Source organism: Malassezia vespertilionis, chromosome 1, assembly GCF_029542925.1.
Source record: "Malassezia vespertilionis chromosome 1, complete sequence".
NCBI lineage: Eukaryota > Fungi > Basidiomycota > Malasseziomycetes > Malasseziales > Malasseziaceae > Malassezia > Malassezia vespertilionis.
In genome coordinates this window covers 372,402-386,610 of record NC_079247.1, presented here as the reverse complement: position 1 = coordinate 386,610, position 14,209 = coordinate 372,402, and the positions used below count along the sequence as shown (strand labels likewise).

Sequence of the window (14,209 nt, the reverse complement as noted above, 5' to 3'; positions counted from 1 at the left end):
TCGCTTACGCTTACATCCCATAGCACTACATCCAGATACTACGACTTACACACCGTAGCGCTCCTCGAGCCGCTCCCGTATAATCTGCGGAAATTGCGCCTTGTGTGCCTCCCATTTATCGCCGCTCATCTCGCGGAACCCATGGAGAATCTTGCTAAACATTTCGTTCAGCCGCGCACTCGGCTTTGTCCAGCGCACGACGGCGTTGCAAAAGTAGGCGAACCCAGCGGTAGCGCCATTGGGATTTACACCGATTACCTCGCACAAACCAAGGAATGCCGAATCTTTCTCGTCGTTGTCCTTGATATCCCACAGCGCCTGGCACCACGGCTCCATAAACACAGCAAGATGCGGCGCGACGATTTGCGGCGCGACCAAACCAAGCCGGCCAATCGTCACCGCAGCATTTTCCGACAAGCTCTTGGGCGTCTTGGGATGCCGCAAAATCGCAATCAGCTTCGCGAGCAGCGGCTCGATCCACTGGTGCAGCGCTGGATCAGCGCCGTACTGTAGCGCAATCTCACCGCACGCCCACGTCGCATTGTTGCACGCGCTCAGATGCTCATACATTTGGTCTGCACTGACCTGCGCAAGCAGCTGCGGCATGTACGCAGGCATGTACGGCCGCAGTTGCGGAAACGCCGAGATGGCAAGGTCGCCGAGGAGCGCATTGGCACTCTGACGCACGGGCGCCTCGCTATGTGTCATGCACGGAAGCAGCTGCGGGAGCAAGAGAGGCTCGACGTTCGCGACAAGCTCCTGGACATGGGTATTCAGGCCCTGGCTCAGACCACTCAGCAAGTCGAGCACAACGATCAAAAACGTGCGGTCCGGCGCCTCGGTATCGAGATCGCCCTGGGCTGCCGCTTGCTCGCACGCGGCCAAATTCTGGCGCAGGATCACGACGCAGCGCTGGTACACGGGCAATGCATACGGCGCAAATCCAGCGCCCATGGCGATTGTGACAGAAGCAAGGCACTCGAGCAAAGGAATCAGATCGGGGTCGTCGTCTTCGAGCGCGCCCCACTTGGCCGTGAGCGGCGCCATGAGCGTTTCGACGTACTCGGACCTGTTCAGCGCACTGCCGACGCTATCGGCCAGCGTACCGACGGCGTCGTAAAGAATAAGCATGTTCTTCTGGTGGTACTTGTCGAACGCTTGCACGAGCGTGTGCAGGATCGGAGAAAGGAACGGCGCGAGCGCGTCGCGGACCTCTTCCTCGAGCGTGGCAAACGCACTGCAGCCAGCCTCCTGGACACGCTTGTTGTTGTCTAGAACCATGGCAAGCAGGCCTTCCAGCATGGGAATAAAGTACTGCTGCTGGTGCTCTGGCGAGCCGTCGCCAGCAGTCCAACTCGCATAGCGTCCCAGCGTCCAGCAGGTGATGGAGCGCACAAGGGGCTGCGGATCGCGCAGCATGTTGAGCAGCATAGGAACCAACGTCGGAAGGTGCGGCTCGATCCCACCAATACAGCCTTCGGCAACGGCGCCAAGCGCGAGAATGCCGGCCTCGCGCTGGACCCAGTCCTCGGCAAACAAGCGGTCCTTGAGCAATGGCAGAAGCACGGGCAGAATCTCTTCGTGGAAGCGCACGGCAAGTACGTCGAGCGCTGCCGCGGAGCATTTCCGCAGGTTCCAGCTGCCAAGTGCGTCGTCGTCATCGAAATCGTCGTCGTCGTCGTCGTCGTCGTCGTCGTCTGCGTCTGCGTCCTCGTCAAACTCGGCGTCGATGGCAGCGCGCGAGCGGTGCGTGCTTTCCACAGGCGCGTCTGGATCGCGAATATGCTCGCTGCGGTGTGTTGTGCCGCCGTAATGCCGCGGCTTGATATCCTCAGGGCGGTCTGGCTGTGCAGCGTCGTCGTGGACATCGTCGAGCATGAGCAGACTCAGCTCACTATACACCATGCACTTGAGCAGTGTGGGGATGACTTTGCCCAGGTACGGACGCAGCAGGTCGGCCAGCTGCGGCTCCTCGGCAAACTGGAGCCAAAACTCGGCGGCCTCGAGCGCTACATCTTCATCCTTGTCCTGCATCGAGTACAGCATGTACTCGACAAGGTTGCTCATTTCCGGCGCGAGCGTCTCGGGCCATGTGCTTAGGACAAACACAAGCGCGCGGCACACAAACTTGCGCACCACAGGACGCTCGTCGCTCGCATGCTGGAACAGAGACGCAACGTACGCATCCACATTCTGGCTCATGGACTGCGAACCAATCTGGATGTACTGGTTCAGACTGTTGAGCGCGTGCACACGCACGCGCGCATCTGCGTGAGAGGACACCTGGATTAGTTTGGGAATTAGCACGTCCAGAGGACGCACGCCATTGATCTCACATGCGTCCAGGGCCTCGGGTATGTCTTCGCTGATCTTGGCGAGTGCAGAGAGCGCCGCTTCGGACTCGTCGGGATTCGCAGAGTCCATCGCCTGCGTGAGCGCCGCAAGCCCATCGACCCAGTTCTGCGGCAAGCACACTTGCATCATGACGCTAATGAGCTGCGTCGCAACGTTGCGCAACACGGTGTCTGGCAGCGCCAGCGCGGGCAGGATCATTTGCTTTACGTATTCGAGCGACGCTGGCGACACCTGCTGGCGATTGAAGTATAGGTAGTTTTTCGCAAGCAGACCAGCCACACTGCGCGTCGAAACTTGCTCGCCATTCATCTGCATAAACACGAGCGTGAGGTAGTTGACATAGTCGGGAATCTGGCTAATTTCATCGAGCCGCTGCGGTGAGAGAAGGAACCACGTACCTGCGCAATACGCCGCTGCACATCACGTTCCGTGCTAGTTGACTGTCTAAACAGCCCTACGAGCTCTTGTAAACCCTCTTGTTGCGGGCTCCAACTCGACGCCATTGCAAGTAGACGCCGATCGGTGTGGGGGAAGCGCACAGCATTCTTCGTCGTTCCGATCACGTGATTGCTTGCGCAGTCACGCCATGCCCAATGCGCGGCCTCATGGCACTCTTTCTCGGCTTGGATTTGTCGACGCAGGCGCTCAAGGCGTCGCTGCTCGATGAGCATTTGCGTGGGATCGATGAGGTAAGTGTGCGGTTTGAGACGGACTTGCCCGAGTTTGAGACGCGCGGCGGGATCCTGCCCAGAGGCCATGCACTTCTTGGCTCGACGCCCAGCGCCGCTGCTGCGCCGGTGCTCTTGTATGTTGCCGCGCTTGATATGTTGTGGGAGAGGGTTTTGTACGAGCGCAAGTGGCCTGTGGATCGCATCGCTGCGATTAGTGCGTTGGGGCAGCAGCATGCGTCTGTGTATTTCGCGCACGGCGCCTCCGAAACGCTCGCACACGTCGACCCCGCCGAGCCACTGCGTGCACAGCTGCAAGAGCAAGTGTTTTCGCGCGCCATCGTGCCGAACTGGCAGGATGCAACTACCTTGGAAGAGTGTACCGAGCTTATGCAATTTGCACAAGCGACGTGGGGCGCGGAAAAAAACGGCGTTGCGCCATTGTGCCAGAAAACAGGCAGCATTGCACACACGCGCTTTACCGCCGCGCAAGTGCTCCGCTGGAGGAAAGAATGTCCGGAAGCCTACCGAGATACGGCACGGATCACGCTCGTAAGCAACTTTCTTAGCACCTTGCTGTGTGCGGGCAATCCGCAGGGCACGATTGCTGGTGTGGATCGTAGCGATGCGTGCGGTATGAATTTGTGGGATATGGAGAGCGATACGCCCCATTGGAGCGCACCATTGCTCTCGTTCATATCGGACGAGTGCACCGCGAAGAATACGCAAGGAACAGACGCGTTTGGAGGCGCAGACGCCTTGCAGCGCAAACTCGGCAGCGTGTACTCGGATCCGTGCACGCCTGTAGACAAAATCGGCACCTATTTCCAGCGCCGGTACGGCCTCTCGCCCACATGCATTGTGTGCCAGTCGACTGGGGACAATCCCGGCACGCTGCAGTGCCTCACTCCGCAATTTGGCGAGGCGGTTTTGTCGCTCGGCACCTCGGACACGATCTTGTTGCCGAGCAATTCATACACCCCGAACGACCAGTACCACGTATTCGCGCACCCCGCAAGCCGCGGCACTGCCGAAGAGGACACGCCGCGCTACTTTCTCATGTTTGTCTACAAGAATGGCTCGCTCGCGCGCGAATGGGTGCGCGACACCTATTTTAACCAGCAATGGAGCGGCTTCAACGCCGCCCTCATGGACGCAGAACGTGTGCCGCCAGGAGACGCCGGCACTGGCTTTTACTGGCTTCAGCCTGAGATCATCCCATGGGACGCGCGCGGCACATTCCGGTTCCGCCGCGAAAAAACGGCGTGGCACGCCGTACCGGAATACGCACACTCGGCACACAACGCGCCGGCCATGGTGCAGAGCCAGTTCATGGAGTTTCGGTCGCGCATTCAACACAATTTCGCCGCTTCGGGAAGCAATTTGCGGCGCTTAAAGCGTGTCTATGTAGTCGGCGGCGCTGCGGAGAACACGGCGCTGTGCCAACTCTTGGCCAACGTGCTCGGCTGCGAAGTAGCAAAACCCGTGGTGAGTGGTCGTACACATGGTCAAGAAAGCACGATATCCTACAACTACGGCTCGGTCGGCGCTGCCTATCGCGCACGCTGGGTATGGGAGTGTGCTACGACGGGCAAGACGCCCTCTTTTGAGCATTTAATCGCTTCTGCACGCGCCGCCGGCGGTGCGAATGAGATGTACGAATGCGTCGCAAAACCAGACGCTGAACGTGTCGCGGCATACGATGCATATGCACCGGCGTGGGCAGAGCTCGAAACGCGTGCGCTCCAGCGTGCTAGTCCTTGATGTGCAGTGCATCGAGGATGTGCAAGAGTGCAGGGTTCGGTGTGCCAAGCTCCGACTCGATGCGCCGCACTTCCTCGCGCGCTTGTGTGTCGAGCACGGCGAGGACCTGGCGAGTGTATGCAAAGCTTCCGCATGCCTCGATGTGCCGCACGGCGTACTCCTTCTTTTCCACGCTAGTAGTGCGCTGCTTTAAAATATGCAGCAATATCCGCTCGCTCTGTGTCCCTGAACTGATGGCATGGATCACGGGGAAGGAAAACTTGCCCTCGGTCAAGTCTTCGCAGAACCCCTTGTTCTCCAAAAGCACCGTGCTTTGTAAATTCATATAGTCGTCGCGTATCTGGAAGAGGAGACCGATCAAATTGGCCAGCGGCACATAATCAACCTTTTCCGACAAGGGACTAAGCGCCTGCATGAGTTTGATCGCGATGCGGAAGAGGCCACCGGTCTTGTTGATCACCATGTCGACATACTCGTGCTCTGCAGGGCACAAGAGACTGTCGCGCCAGAACAAATCCAGTCCCTGGCCCCTGTGCAGGCAAACCAGCTCATTGGTCACCATCGCGAGCGTGTCAGGGTGTGTCGATGCCAAGCGCGCAAACACTTGAAAGTAGACATAGTTGGCTGCATTGATCGTTTGCGGCACGCCATAAATGGTGTGTGCGGTCGGTACGCCACGCCGTAAATCCGAACTATCCTCTATATCGTCGACCAGCAGACTCGCAGTGTGCAGCCGCCGTATCACGTCCGTGATAAGCTCGAGTTCTTCAGGGGGGACGCCGAGCCATACTTGGAAGGCGTCGATAAGACGCGCGCGAATTTCCTTGCCGGGTTGTGTATCCAAATAGCGGTACGGCTCCAGCAAAGAGATCTCCTGCACATTCGTCCATTCCCCTCGGCCCTGCAGCTTTTGAAGGATATCGGTGTACCACGCCAGCGAACTTGCACCGTCTTTCGCCGCCGGCGTGAAATTGTACATGGTGGCGCACGGTCACCGTCACGTGCTTGAAAAGAAGGCGAGCGACCGCGTGTCTTTGCGAGCGACGATGAGCTCCAATAACCTGTTCGACACGCAGTTTGTGGTCAAGGCGATCGACCCGGACGGCAAGCGTTTTGATCGCGGTATGTGCACGGTATACTTATTCCAGTGTCGCGCATTATTGCCAACTCGCCGACCCTCGACATGAACCTCTCGCTCGATATCATGACCGAAGTTTACCCCGTGCACGTCGGCCAGCAGCTCACGTTTCAGCTGGTCAACTCGCTGCGCCGCGACAAAGGGGATACCGAGGCAGACGCCGCTGCAGACCACGACGCATGGCGCAACGACCAGGTCGGACGCAACGACCTCTCCAGCGACTTTGACTATGTCATGTATGGCAAGGTACGCTTTCCTTACGCTCACCCAGGTATTCAAGTATGACGAGCGCAGCACCGAGCAGGTCACGGTGTATGCCTCGTTTGGTGGCCTGCTGATGGCGCTCACCGGCTCTTTCCGTCACCTGAGCAAGATTACGGTCGGCGCAAACGTGTACCTTCTCGTGCGTTAGATGCACACATGCCGCCCCACATGCACCACCATCCCGTGTCCCGTATGCGCCGACCATCGCCGAGCCTAGACGCTCTCCGCACATACCCCCTAGCCTCGTAGGTTCACGTGACGTATTCGCCATGCCGCGTCTCCCTTTATGCCTCCGTGCCGATGCGCAAGCCGACGAGTCGCGCTGGGCCGAGCACAGATGCCTGGGAGGAAGAGGCGTGGGCATCAAACTTGGATGATGACGAGTTTGTCGCGCGACTCCAGACCCGGCGGACCAGTACAGACACCACACTAAGCACGCAAGGAAACGGTGCATACGAGCGGCTCACGCTGCAGGAAACGCGCGTCGATTTAGCACTGTTGGCGCCAAGCACCGGGGATGCACTGCACACTGCACCTAACGTTGTGCCCGCACCGCCACAACCGGATGCCGCGACGGAATCGAGCGTAGAGCTCGATCCGTACCCGGCAAACTGGGCCGAGAAAGGCATTGCATTCGCTCCGATCCCCACCAACACCCACGCCGGGCGTGCGGCACGGATCCATGCACTGGTTGACGATCCCATGCTACTCGTCGAAATGTATCGTCCGCAGCTTGTAGCATTCCAGCACGAACGCAGCTCCGACGATGCGCGGCGCTCCGATATCAGCACGTCGCACGAGGCGGCCCATGCACAAAATACCTCGTCCCGTGCTCCGAGTGCCGCGGCGTTTGATCCGCTGGCGACCAGCGGCGATGGCGTCATGATGCCCGTCGTCGCCCCGCTGACTCCGGTGCCACCCAGACCGCAAAACCCGGCAAAGGTAAGGCGCTATCCAAGCACACGCACCCGGCGCATCCGCCAGCAGCTCGTCCAGTGCCTCGAGGCGGATGAGATTGATCTGGGATTTTTGCGCTCGCTTGCGTGGAAAGGTGTCCCGAACGAGCTCCGTGCCGTTGTATGGCCGCTTCTCCTTGGCTACCTCCCTACACAGTCGTCTCTGCGCGCAGCAACGCTTGCGCGCAAACGTGCAGAGTATGCAGAAGGCGTCCAACGCGCGTTTGCCCAAGGGCTCGAGGAAGTCGACCGCGCGATTTGGCACCAAATCTACATTGACGTCCCACGCACCAACCCGGGCATCCGCCTGTGGCAGCAAGAGGCGACGCAGCGGGCGCTGGAGCGAATTTTGTATGTATGGGCGATCCGGCACCCCGCAAGTGGCTACGTGCAAGGAATCAACGATCTAGTCACTCCGTTTTTTGAAGTGTTCCTCTCGGCGTACATTGACAGCGACCCGGAGCAATTCGAGCTCGCCGACCTGCCGCAGCATGTGTTAGCTGCACTTGAGGCAGACACGTTTTGGTGCCTGTCCAAGCTCCTAGACGGTATCCAGGACAATTATACCTTGGCGCAGCCGGGCATCCAGCGGCAATTGCGGCGGATGGGCGAAGTCGTCGCGCGGATCGATGCGCCGCTGCACACGCATTTAGCCGCACAGGGCGTCGAGTACGTCCAGTTTAGTTTCCGCTGGATCAACTGCCTGCTCATGCGCGAGATGAGCGTGCCGAGTATTATACGCATGTGGGATACATACCTGGCCGAAGGTGCCGACGCATTTTCCGACTTTCACCCTTTCGTCTGCGCGGTATTCCTGCAGAAATGGCGTGCTTCCCTACTCGAGATGGATTTCCAGGTAGGTTGCGATGAGGCTCACGGCAGGGTATTATCATGTTTCTGCAGAGCCTTCCGACGCAGCGCTGGTCAGACAAGGATGCAGAACTGTTGCTTAGCGAAGCGTTTATGTACAAAGCCATGTTTGGAAACACGGCACATCTACAGCGTAATTAACTAATCGTTCATCCACCATTCCCTCGAAGCGCGGGTGTCTGGCCTGCTGGCGGGCCAAGAGAGGGGGCGCGGTGGCTTTGGCTTGGGGTTCGAGCGCGCCGCTTTGCCGGGCGATCCGGCCGCTATCTTGCGCTTCAGCGCTTTGGTCGCTCCGATCTCCAGCTCGCGGTCCCATGCCTCCTTCTGCGTACGAAAAATGGCCATGGTCGAGCGTGCATCCTCGACAGAGGAGTGGTATTGACCTTTCTTTTGAATGTCCAGGCCCAGCACAAGTTTGGAGAGCGTGCGCAGGCCAGGTGTCTTTTTTCCGCTCACGACACGCAGCGGGTCAAACTGCGCAGTATCGCGAATTTGGGAACGCGGATGGTGAAGCTTGAGTGCATTCAAGTCATTTTGAATTGCGTGGCCTACCAAAACGCGGCCTTTGATAATCACCGCTACCTCGCGCTGGGCAACCTCAAAAGGCGTTGCCGTCTTCATATGGTGCGGCGCGACGCCCGAGACCCAAGTCCGAAAGTCGGATATCATTTCATCGGGACGCACATACTTGTCATAGATAATGCAGCCGTACCAATTCACAAGGGAAACGCGCGCAAGAGCAGAACTCTTGCCGCGGTACCCAACGCCGACCATCTCGCAATCGACCGCGACATAGTGGCCGACTTTGCGCTTTTCCGGCGAAAAATCTGATTCGCACTCGCCAAGCACAATGCGGCGTTTCAGTGCCTCGTCCATACACCCTTCCCATTGCAGCGCGCTGCGTTTCAGCTGGGCAAGGCGCTCAAGAGGGAGATCGCGCTGCCGCAGCGTCTCGGCGGATGCAGTTTCGGTAGAAAGAACAAGTGAAAGGTCTTCTGGAGATAAGTCCTCGGCAAACCAGGGAAGCGGCGGGTGCGCAGCGTGTGTCTCCGCGACATTATCACGCGGGGGAGAAGCGTGTGGTTTCGACACACTTTGCGACACAGCTTTCTTGTGATGCGGAGGCCCACGCTCGCGCACAGCGTAATTCTTCACGCTTTCTTTGTGCATTGTAGAGCGCAGCGCATTCCAGTTGCCTCCCGGCGGAGTTTGTGTGCTCGTCATAACGTAGGCGAAGTCCAAGCCGCGGACACTGACAAGCACTTTTTTTTTGTGCTTGATTATGTCATCGCTTCCCTTCCTCCATGCTGTGGCTTCCGCGCGCGAATTCGCGCGCGATGCGTGCTTCGTGGCGCGCGTCGCCACACCGCACGCTGGCGACGGCGAGAAATGCGCACAAGCCATTGGAAGCACGGGTAGTTTATCGCGGGAGCCCGTACATGCGCAAAACCTACTTTTTTCTCGCAGGCGCATGTTTCGTTCTCGCAGGCCTCAACTTTGGCTCGTTCATACAAGGGTACCTTTCCTGGCCGCTCTTTTCGCACGACCCACAAAACCCACCACAGCTCGTACGAAAAGAGCTGCGCATCACCGCGGCTACAGGCACGGTCCTCATTTCGAGTCTCTGTGGCTGGTACTTTCTTTATGCGCCGAGCCGGATGGTGACGCGCATGACGATATATCCCCAGTCCAATACGGTAGGTGTGCGCACAGCAAGCGCCTCTCCTGCACGCTGGCTCCCAAAATCTGTAAAGGCGTGGCCGCTTTTCCAGCGCGCAGGCCACCTTTCCACGACGGATCCGCGCGAACGAATACTGCCACTGCACGCCATCTACAGACTGCAGGGAAGCGCCGTGGGCAGCGAGCAATCGCTTTGGCAAGAACTAGCGAAGAAGCGCGTCAAGGTCCCGCACGGGAAACTCGCAAACATCACCACGCCGAAGCAGGATATGCAGGATACGTTGATGCTGCGTGTCGGCGGCGCAAAACTCGCTTTCCAGCTCTCGGCGATGCCGCAGCGTACGTCTGTGCTGGACGAGTCGCCAAGCCGCGGTATCCGCGGCCTTTGCCAGCGTGCAATGCGCAGTCCGACAGATTGGGGCGGGGCCCACGCACCGGGCGCAGGCGCTGCTGAGCGCGCTGAATACGCACGCCGCCAGCAGCGCGGATTCGACTGCGAGCCCTGGTTTCTGGACCGTACCACCTTTGACCAGCTCTTCCCATTGGACGTGACGCGCTACAAGCAGAAGAAGTAGCTACATAGCCACACTACGTCTATGCTACAAACCACTCGGCCGCTCCTTGGTGGTATCGTACTGTCGGATCAAGTCCGCCTGCTCGCCCTCCGTCTGCGAAAAAGCATATCCACGCGAGCGGCGCACTCGCTGCACTGCCCGCACCTTGCGGATATTTTTCTGGAACTGGTCCGTGCGCGGATACACGTCCTGGAGCTTGTACTTTTGCATTTCCTGCACAATGTGGTAGTCCTTGGGCCTGTATGTGCGCTGGTAAAAGCGCCAAAGCACGTCGCGGAGCAGTGCACATACAGGCACAAAGACAAGCAAGAGCCAAAAAACGGGGAGCCCAAGGAGGCGCGGCACAATGCTATAGTACTCCATCGACACGCCCAGCCCCGGCGCTACCGTTCCAAACACGACAAAAAATGCGAGTGTGATGCCAAGCGAACCGGGAATGGCCATGAGAGTGTACCGCGTCCATAGATTCGAGACGACTGCGGCTTTTCCAAGCGCGGTGGTAAGCATGGTGAAGTACAAGGTAGTACCCCATATCCAGTAGTATGCCGACTGGCCTTGACCATCATTGATTGTGTCGTAAAATGCGTAGGTAACGAGGAAGAAGTTGACAATGGAGTGGTACACGGCGTTTGCCATCCACATCCCAATGTCCCATCCGGTAAAGAAGGCTTGTCCGTAGAGCTGTGGGTAGCGCTCGAGCATCGCCGCGCTGAGGTACTGGTCAAAGATGCCGAGCACGAGCGTCGGCATCATGGTGAAGAGCACATTGTAGAAAGACTGCGTCCAAGACTCGTACGCCGTTTGGCCCGAAAATCGGTTATAAAACGAAAGCCAAAACAGGGTGAGGTAGAGGGTGACGGTCTTGTAGAAAGAGTACAGAATCATTTTGCTCAGTCTCGCATAGCTCCACGTTCCGTGCACCAGCAAAAGCTTTTTCAAAAAGCGGAACTGGCCGATGGCCACATCCGCAGAGCGCGCGGCTTGCAGGCCCTCAAGACCGCTGATACCCACGCCAAGATGCGCCGCCTGGATCATACCTACATCGTTGGCGCCGTCGCCGATCGCAAGCAGAATAGCATTGGTATGCTGCTTGACCAGCTCGACCACAAGTGCTTTTTGCAGTGGCGACACACGGCAGCAGATCACAGCCTTGCACGAGCCAGCAAGGCTTAAAAAGAGCGGTGCGAGCGATGGCTGGAGCGCATGCTGCAGGCTGCGCCCTTCTACAATCAGAGCAAGCTCCTCTTGGGGGCCTGTATCGCCCAGCTGTGTGCGCACAGTCTCTAGCTGCTGGCGCACTGCCTCGGCGGTCTCGGCAGGTGTTGCTTCGTTGACAATCAGCAGATTCATGCTCTCTGAAATCAGGCGGCACGAGTAGCCAATGTTGATGGCCGTCTCTTGCCGGTCGCCGGTGAGAATCCATACTTTGATCCCGGCGGCTTGCAGCGTCGCAATCGTGTCTGGCACGCCGTCCTGGAGCTTGTCTTCAATCGCAGTCGCGCCGAGCAGTTCCAGCTCCACCTCGATTTCCTCGGCGACGGCATCAAGCGCCCCGGCTCGGTCGTGCACGCTTGCAGCAGCACGCTCGTACTTTTGCGCCCACGCCGCGTGCTCTTCAACAGCGAGGTTTCGCCGGGCGATACAGAGTGTGCGGAGACCTTGCGCAGCATACTCTTCCAGGTAGCCTAGCGTGGCCTCGGTGCATTCCTGGTCTGGCTTGAGTCGCGGAAAAATCACCGTGTCGGCGCCTTTGCAAAACAGCGTGATTTGCCCGTTTGGGAGGCGCACAATGGTCGACATGCGCTTGCGTGTACTGTTGAATTCGCATACCTGGAGCACCTGGTACTCTCGCGTCTCGCCACGCACATTTATGTACACAGCGTGCGGTTTGCGCGTCGTGAAAGCGTAGCCGAGTGACTGTGCGCCAGCGACGAGGGCAGCCTCGTCGGGCGAGGATGCCTGGAACACAATCTTTCCATCCACCGTCTCTGGAATCACAGTGTGGCATACGGCAAGCACGGTGAGAAATTCGTCGCAAAGGCGCCTCAGTCCGTCCTTATTGTGCTCCAGGATAGCGGGAAGCGTGGCCCAGGTACGCTGGCCCACGACAAGACGCGCGCCCTCAAACTCATCCTCAGCGCGCGCCTCGCCGGGCGTGTCAAGAAAAGAAATGCCGCCAATGGCCGCTTGTTTAAACTCCATTTCGTTGCGCGTCAATGTCCCGGTCTTGTCGCTAAAAATGTACTCGACCTGCCCCAGATCCTCGACCAAGTTCGGGCGGCGGCACAGTGCGGGGGTATCGGAGGGCGCATAGTACATGTCCAAGTCCGAGTTGATCAGAGATGCAAGCTGGAACTTGACCATGTCCATGGACACGATCAGCGAGATGGGGATCAGGCTGTTGTACAAGATAATAAACGTAAGAATAGACTCGACAAACGCGCGTGCAGACGTGCGTGCGTCGAGCTGGGGCATCAGGTACAGCGCCGCGTACTTTTCCCTGCGCGCATTAAAAAGGGCGCCAACCGCACAAAAGATGGAAAGTGCAAGGAGGAGGACGAAGAGGGAAAGAATTAGAGCATTGACCTGTTTCTCGACACGCGTACGTTTCAATGGAGAGCTGGTCGCATTCTGCAACAATTTGGTATCGTGGCCTGTAAACACGGCCAGGCCATAGATCCACGGCGCGTTGCGCAGCTGCGCGCCGCGCAAGAGCAGCTGGTCGGGGCCCACAGGAAAGGTGCTGGATAGCTGCATCGTGCCTTCAAACGTGTACAGGCTATTGTTCGGCACCTCGCACACGAGCGAGCCCTGTATTTCGGCGGCAGTGCGCGCCGACGTGCATTGCGCCGTTTGCGTCGGAGCCTGTTTGATCTTCAAGTTGGTCTCGCCGTCCAAATTCGCCGTTTCGACGTACGCCAAGCCTTCGGGCTCGGAACTGCTGAGCAGGACAAGGTCGGCGGGGAAGAACTCGTTGCGCTCTACACGCACAATGTCGCCCACCGCAACGTCACGCCACGGCCGCTTTATCCATGACGATGTACTGGGATCGAGGACTTGGACGAGCCGTGCATTCATCTCGGCATCGGACTTGTAGCGCCGCCAATCTTCGGTGATTTCCGTGCATGCACTGGCGAGCAGCACGATCGCGAGCGGCACAAGCGTAGTCCATCGGTTGGTCGGCGATACACCGGGGATCTGTTGGAGAATCCCAATGAACAAGAAGAAAACGTTGGCGTACTTGGCAAATTGCTCGCATAGGAAACGCGGCACAAACGTCACGACATTGTACTTGTTCGTGAGTACCTGATTGGTATTGTACCCAATATGCTGGGTCGTTAGTGTAGGATCATTCACAATGATTGTGCGTGTCGTTTGCTGAACGTGCCGTCCTTGCAGCTTGTGCATGCGCCGTTGAAATCGCTGACGGAAGGAACGCAGCTGCCATACAACGTCCTGGGCGAGGAGCGACAGAATAGAAGGAGTCTCTGGGAGCCGCTGCGCTTCCTGGGACGGCGCTGCACGCGCGCGGCTTGCACGCCGCCTGCTGGGGCCGCTGCGCGTTCGTCGGCTTGCATGCGCGGTTGGCTGCCACGGCATGTCTGGCTCGTCGTCGGCCTCGATCTGCTTACTCGAGCCAATGGGGCGCAAGTGCAAATCTTCCGTGTACTCGTCTTCGTCCACATCGCGATCAAACAGACTCTCTGTCTTGTGCACGCTAGCTGTAGAGCCGGTGCGCAAGGCCGGCGCTCCTTTTCCCCACGCGGCATTTGTCGTGCGGCTCGGCTGGACAGGCGCATCGCCTAGCAAATCCATATCGTCCTCGTCAAACAGCACATGCGACTGCTCTTCCTCGTCGGTCGCAAGCGGCATATGCCGCCCACGCCGCGTAGAGAAGAGCGACTCGATGTCGTCCATGACGAGGAGAGAAGGCGCGCC

At 58.5% G+C, this 14,209-nt stretch overlaps 8 protein-coding genes across 8 annotated transcripts; 4 read left to right on the top strand and 4 right to left on the bottom strand.

The window, feature by feature from the left end:
- Positions 1 to 45: 45 nt before the first annotated feature.
- Positions 46 to 2,858, bottom strand: MVES1_000228 (uncharacterized protein; the record flags this gene model as incomplete). Its single annotated transcript, XM_056205089.1, has 2 exons — positions 46 to 2,727; positions 2,754 to 2,858. The coding sequence occupies 2 exons, from the start codon at positions 2,856 to 2,858 to the stop codon at positions 46 to 48; spliced, it is 2,787 nt and encodes a 928-aa protein (XP_056061064.1).
- A 102-nt stretch (positions 2,859 to 2,960) lies between these two features.
- MVES1_000227 (xylulokinase) lies at positions 2,961 to 4,708 on the top strand (the record flags this gene model as incomplete). The annotated part of the gene is made up of 2 exons (XM_056205088.1): positions 2,961 to 4,678; positions 4,702 to 4,708. The coding sequence occupies 2 exons, from the start codon at positions 2,961 to 2,963 to the stop codon at positions 4,706 to 4,708; spliced, it is 1,725 nt and encodes a 574-aa protein (XP_056061063.1).
- A 68-nt stretch (positions 4,709 to 4,776) lies between these two features.
- Positions 4,777 to 5,766, bottom strand: MVES1_000226 (uncharacterized protein; the record flags this gene model as incomplete). Its single annotated transcript, XM_056205087.1, has 1 exon — positions 4,777 to 5,766. One exon carries the CDS (start codon positions 5,764 to 5,766, stop codon positions 4,777 to 4,779), a length of 990 nt encoding a protein of 329 aa, XP_056061062.1.
- A 67-nt stretch (positions 5,767 to 5,833) lies between these two features.
- RPB8 (DNA-directed RNA polymerases I, II, and III subunit RPABC3) lies at positions 5,834 to 6,337 on the top strand (the record flags this gene model as incomplete). Its single annotated transcript, XM_056205086.1, has 3 exons — positions 5,834 to 5,909; positions 5,936 to 6,171; positions 6,197 to 6,337. 3 exons carry the CDS (start codon positions 5,834 to 5,836, stop codon positions 6,335 to 6,337), a joined length of 453 nt encoding a protein of 150 aa, XP_056061061.1.
- Positions 6,338 to 6,489: 152 nt separating this feature from the next.
- Positions 6,490 to 8,156, top strand: GYP1 (GTPase-activating protein; the record flags this gene model as incomplete). Its single annotated transcript, XM_056205085.1, has 2 exons — positions 6,490 to 8,001; positions 8,028 to 8,156. 2 exons carry the CDS (start codon positions 6,490 to 6,492, stop codon positions 8,154 to 8,156), a joined length of 1,641 nt encoding a protein of 546 aa, XP_056061060.1.
- On the bottom strand, positions 8,157 to 9,239 carry REX4 (3'-5' exonuclease; the record flags this gene model as incomplete). Its single annotated transcript, XM_056205084.1, has 1 exon — positions 8,157 to 9,239. The coding sequence occupies one exon, from the start codon at positions 9,237 to 9,239 to the stop codon at positions 8,157 to 8,159; it is 1,083 nt and encodes a 360-aa protein (XP_056061059.1).
- Positions 9,240 to 9,319: 80 nt separating this feature from the next.
- MVES1_000222 (uncharacterized protein) lies at positions 9,320 to 10,270 on the top strand (the record flags this gene model as incomplete). Its single annotated transcript, XM_056205083.1, has 1 exon — positions 9,320 to 10,270. One exon carries the CDS (start codon positions 9,320 to 9,322, stop codon positions 10,268 to 10,270), a length of 951 nt encoding a protein of 316 aa, XP_056061058.1.
- A 24-nt stretch (positions 10,271 to 10,294) lies between these two features.
- Positions 10,295 to 14,188, bottom strand: DRS2 (P-type phospholipid transporter; the record flags this gene model as incomplete). The annotated part of the gene is made up of 1 exon (XM_056205082.1): positions 10,295 to 14,188. One exon carries the CDS (start codon positions 14,186 to 14,188, stop codon positions 10,295 to 10,297), a length of 3,894 nt encoding a protein of 1,297 aa, XP_056061057.1.
- Positions 14,189 to 14,209: the final 21 nt, after the last annotated feature.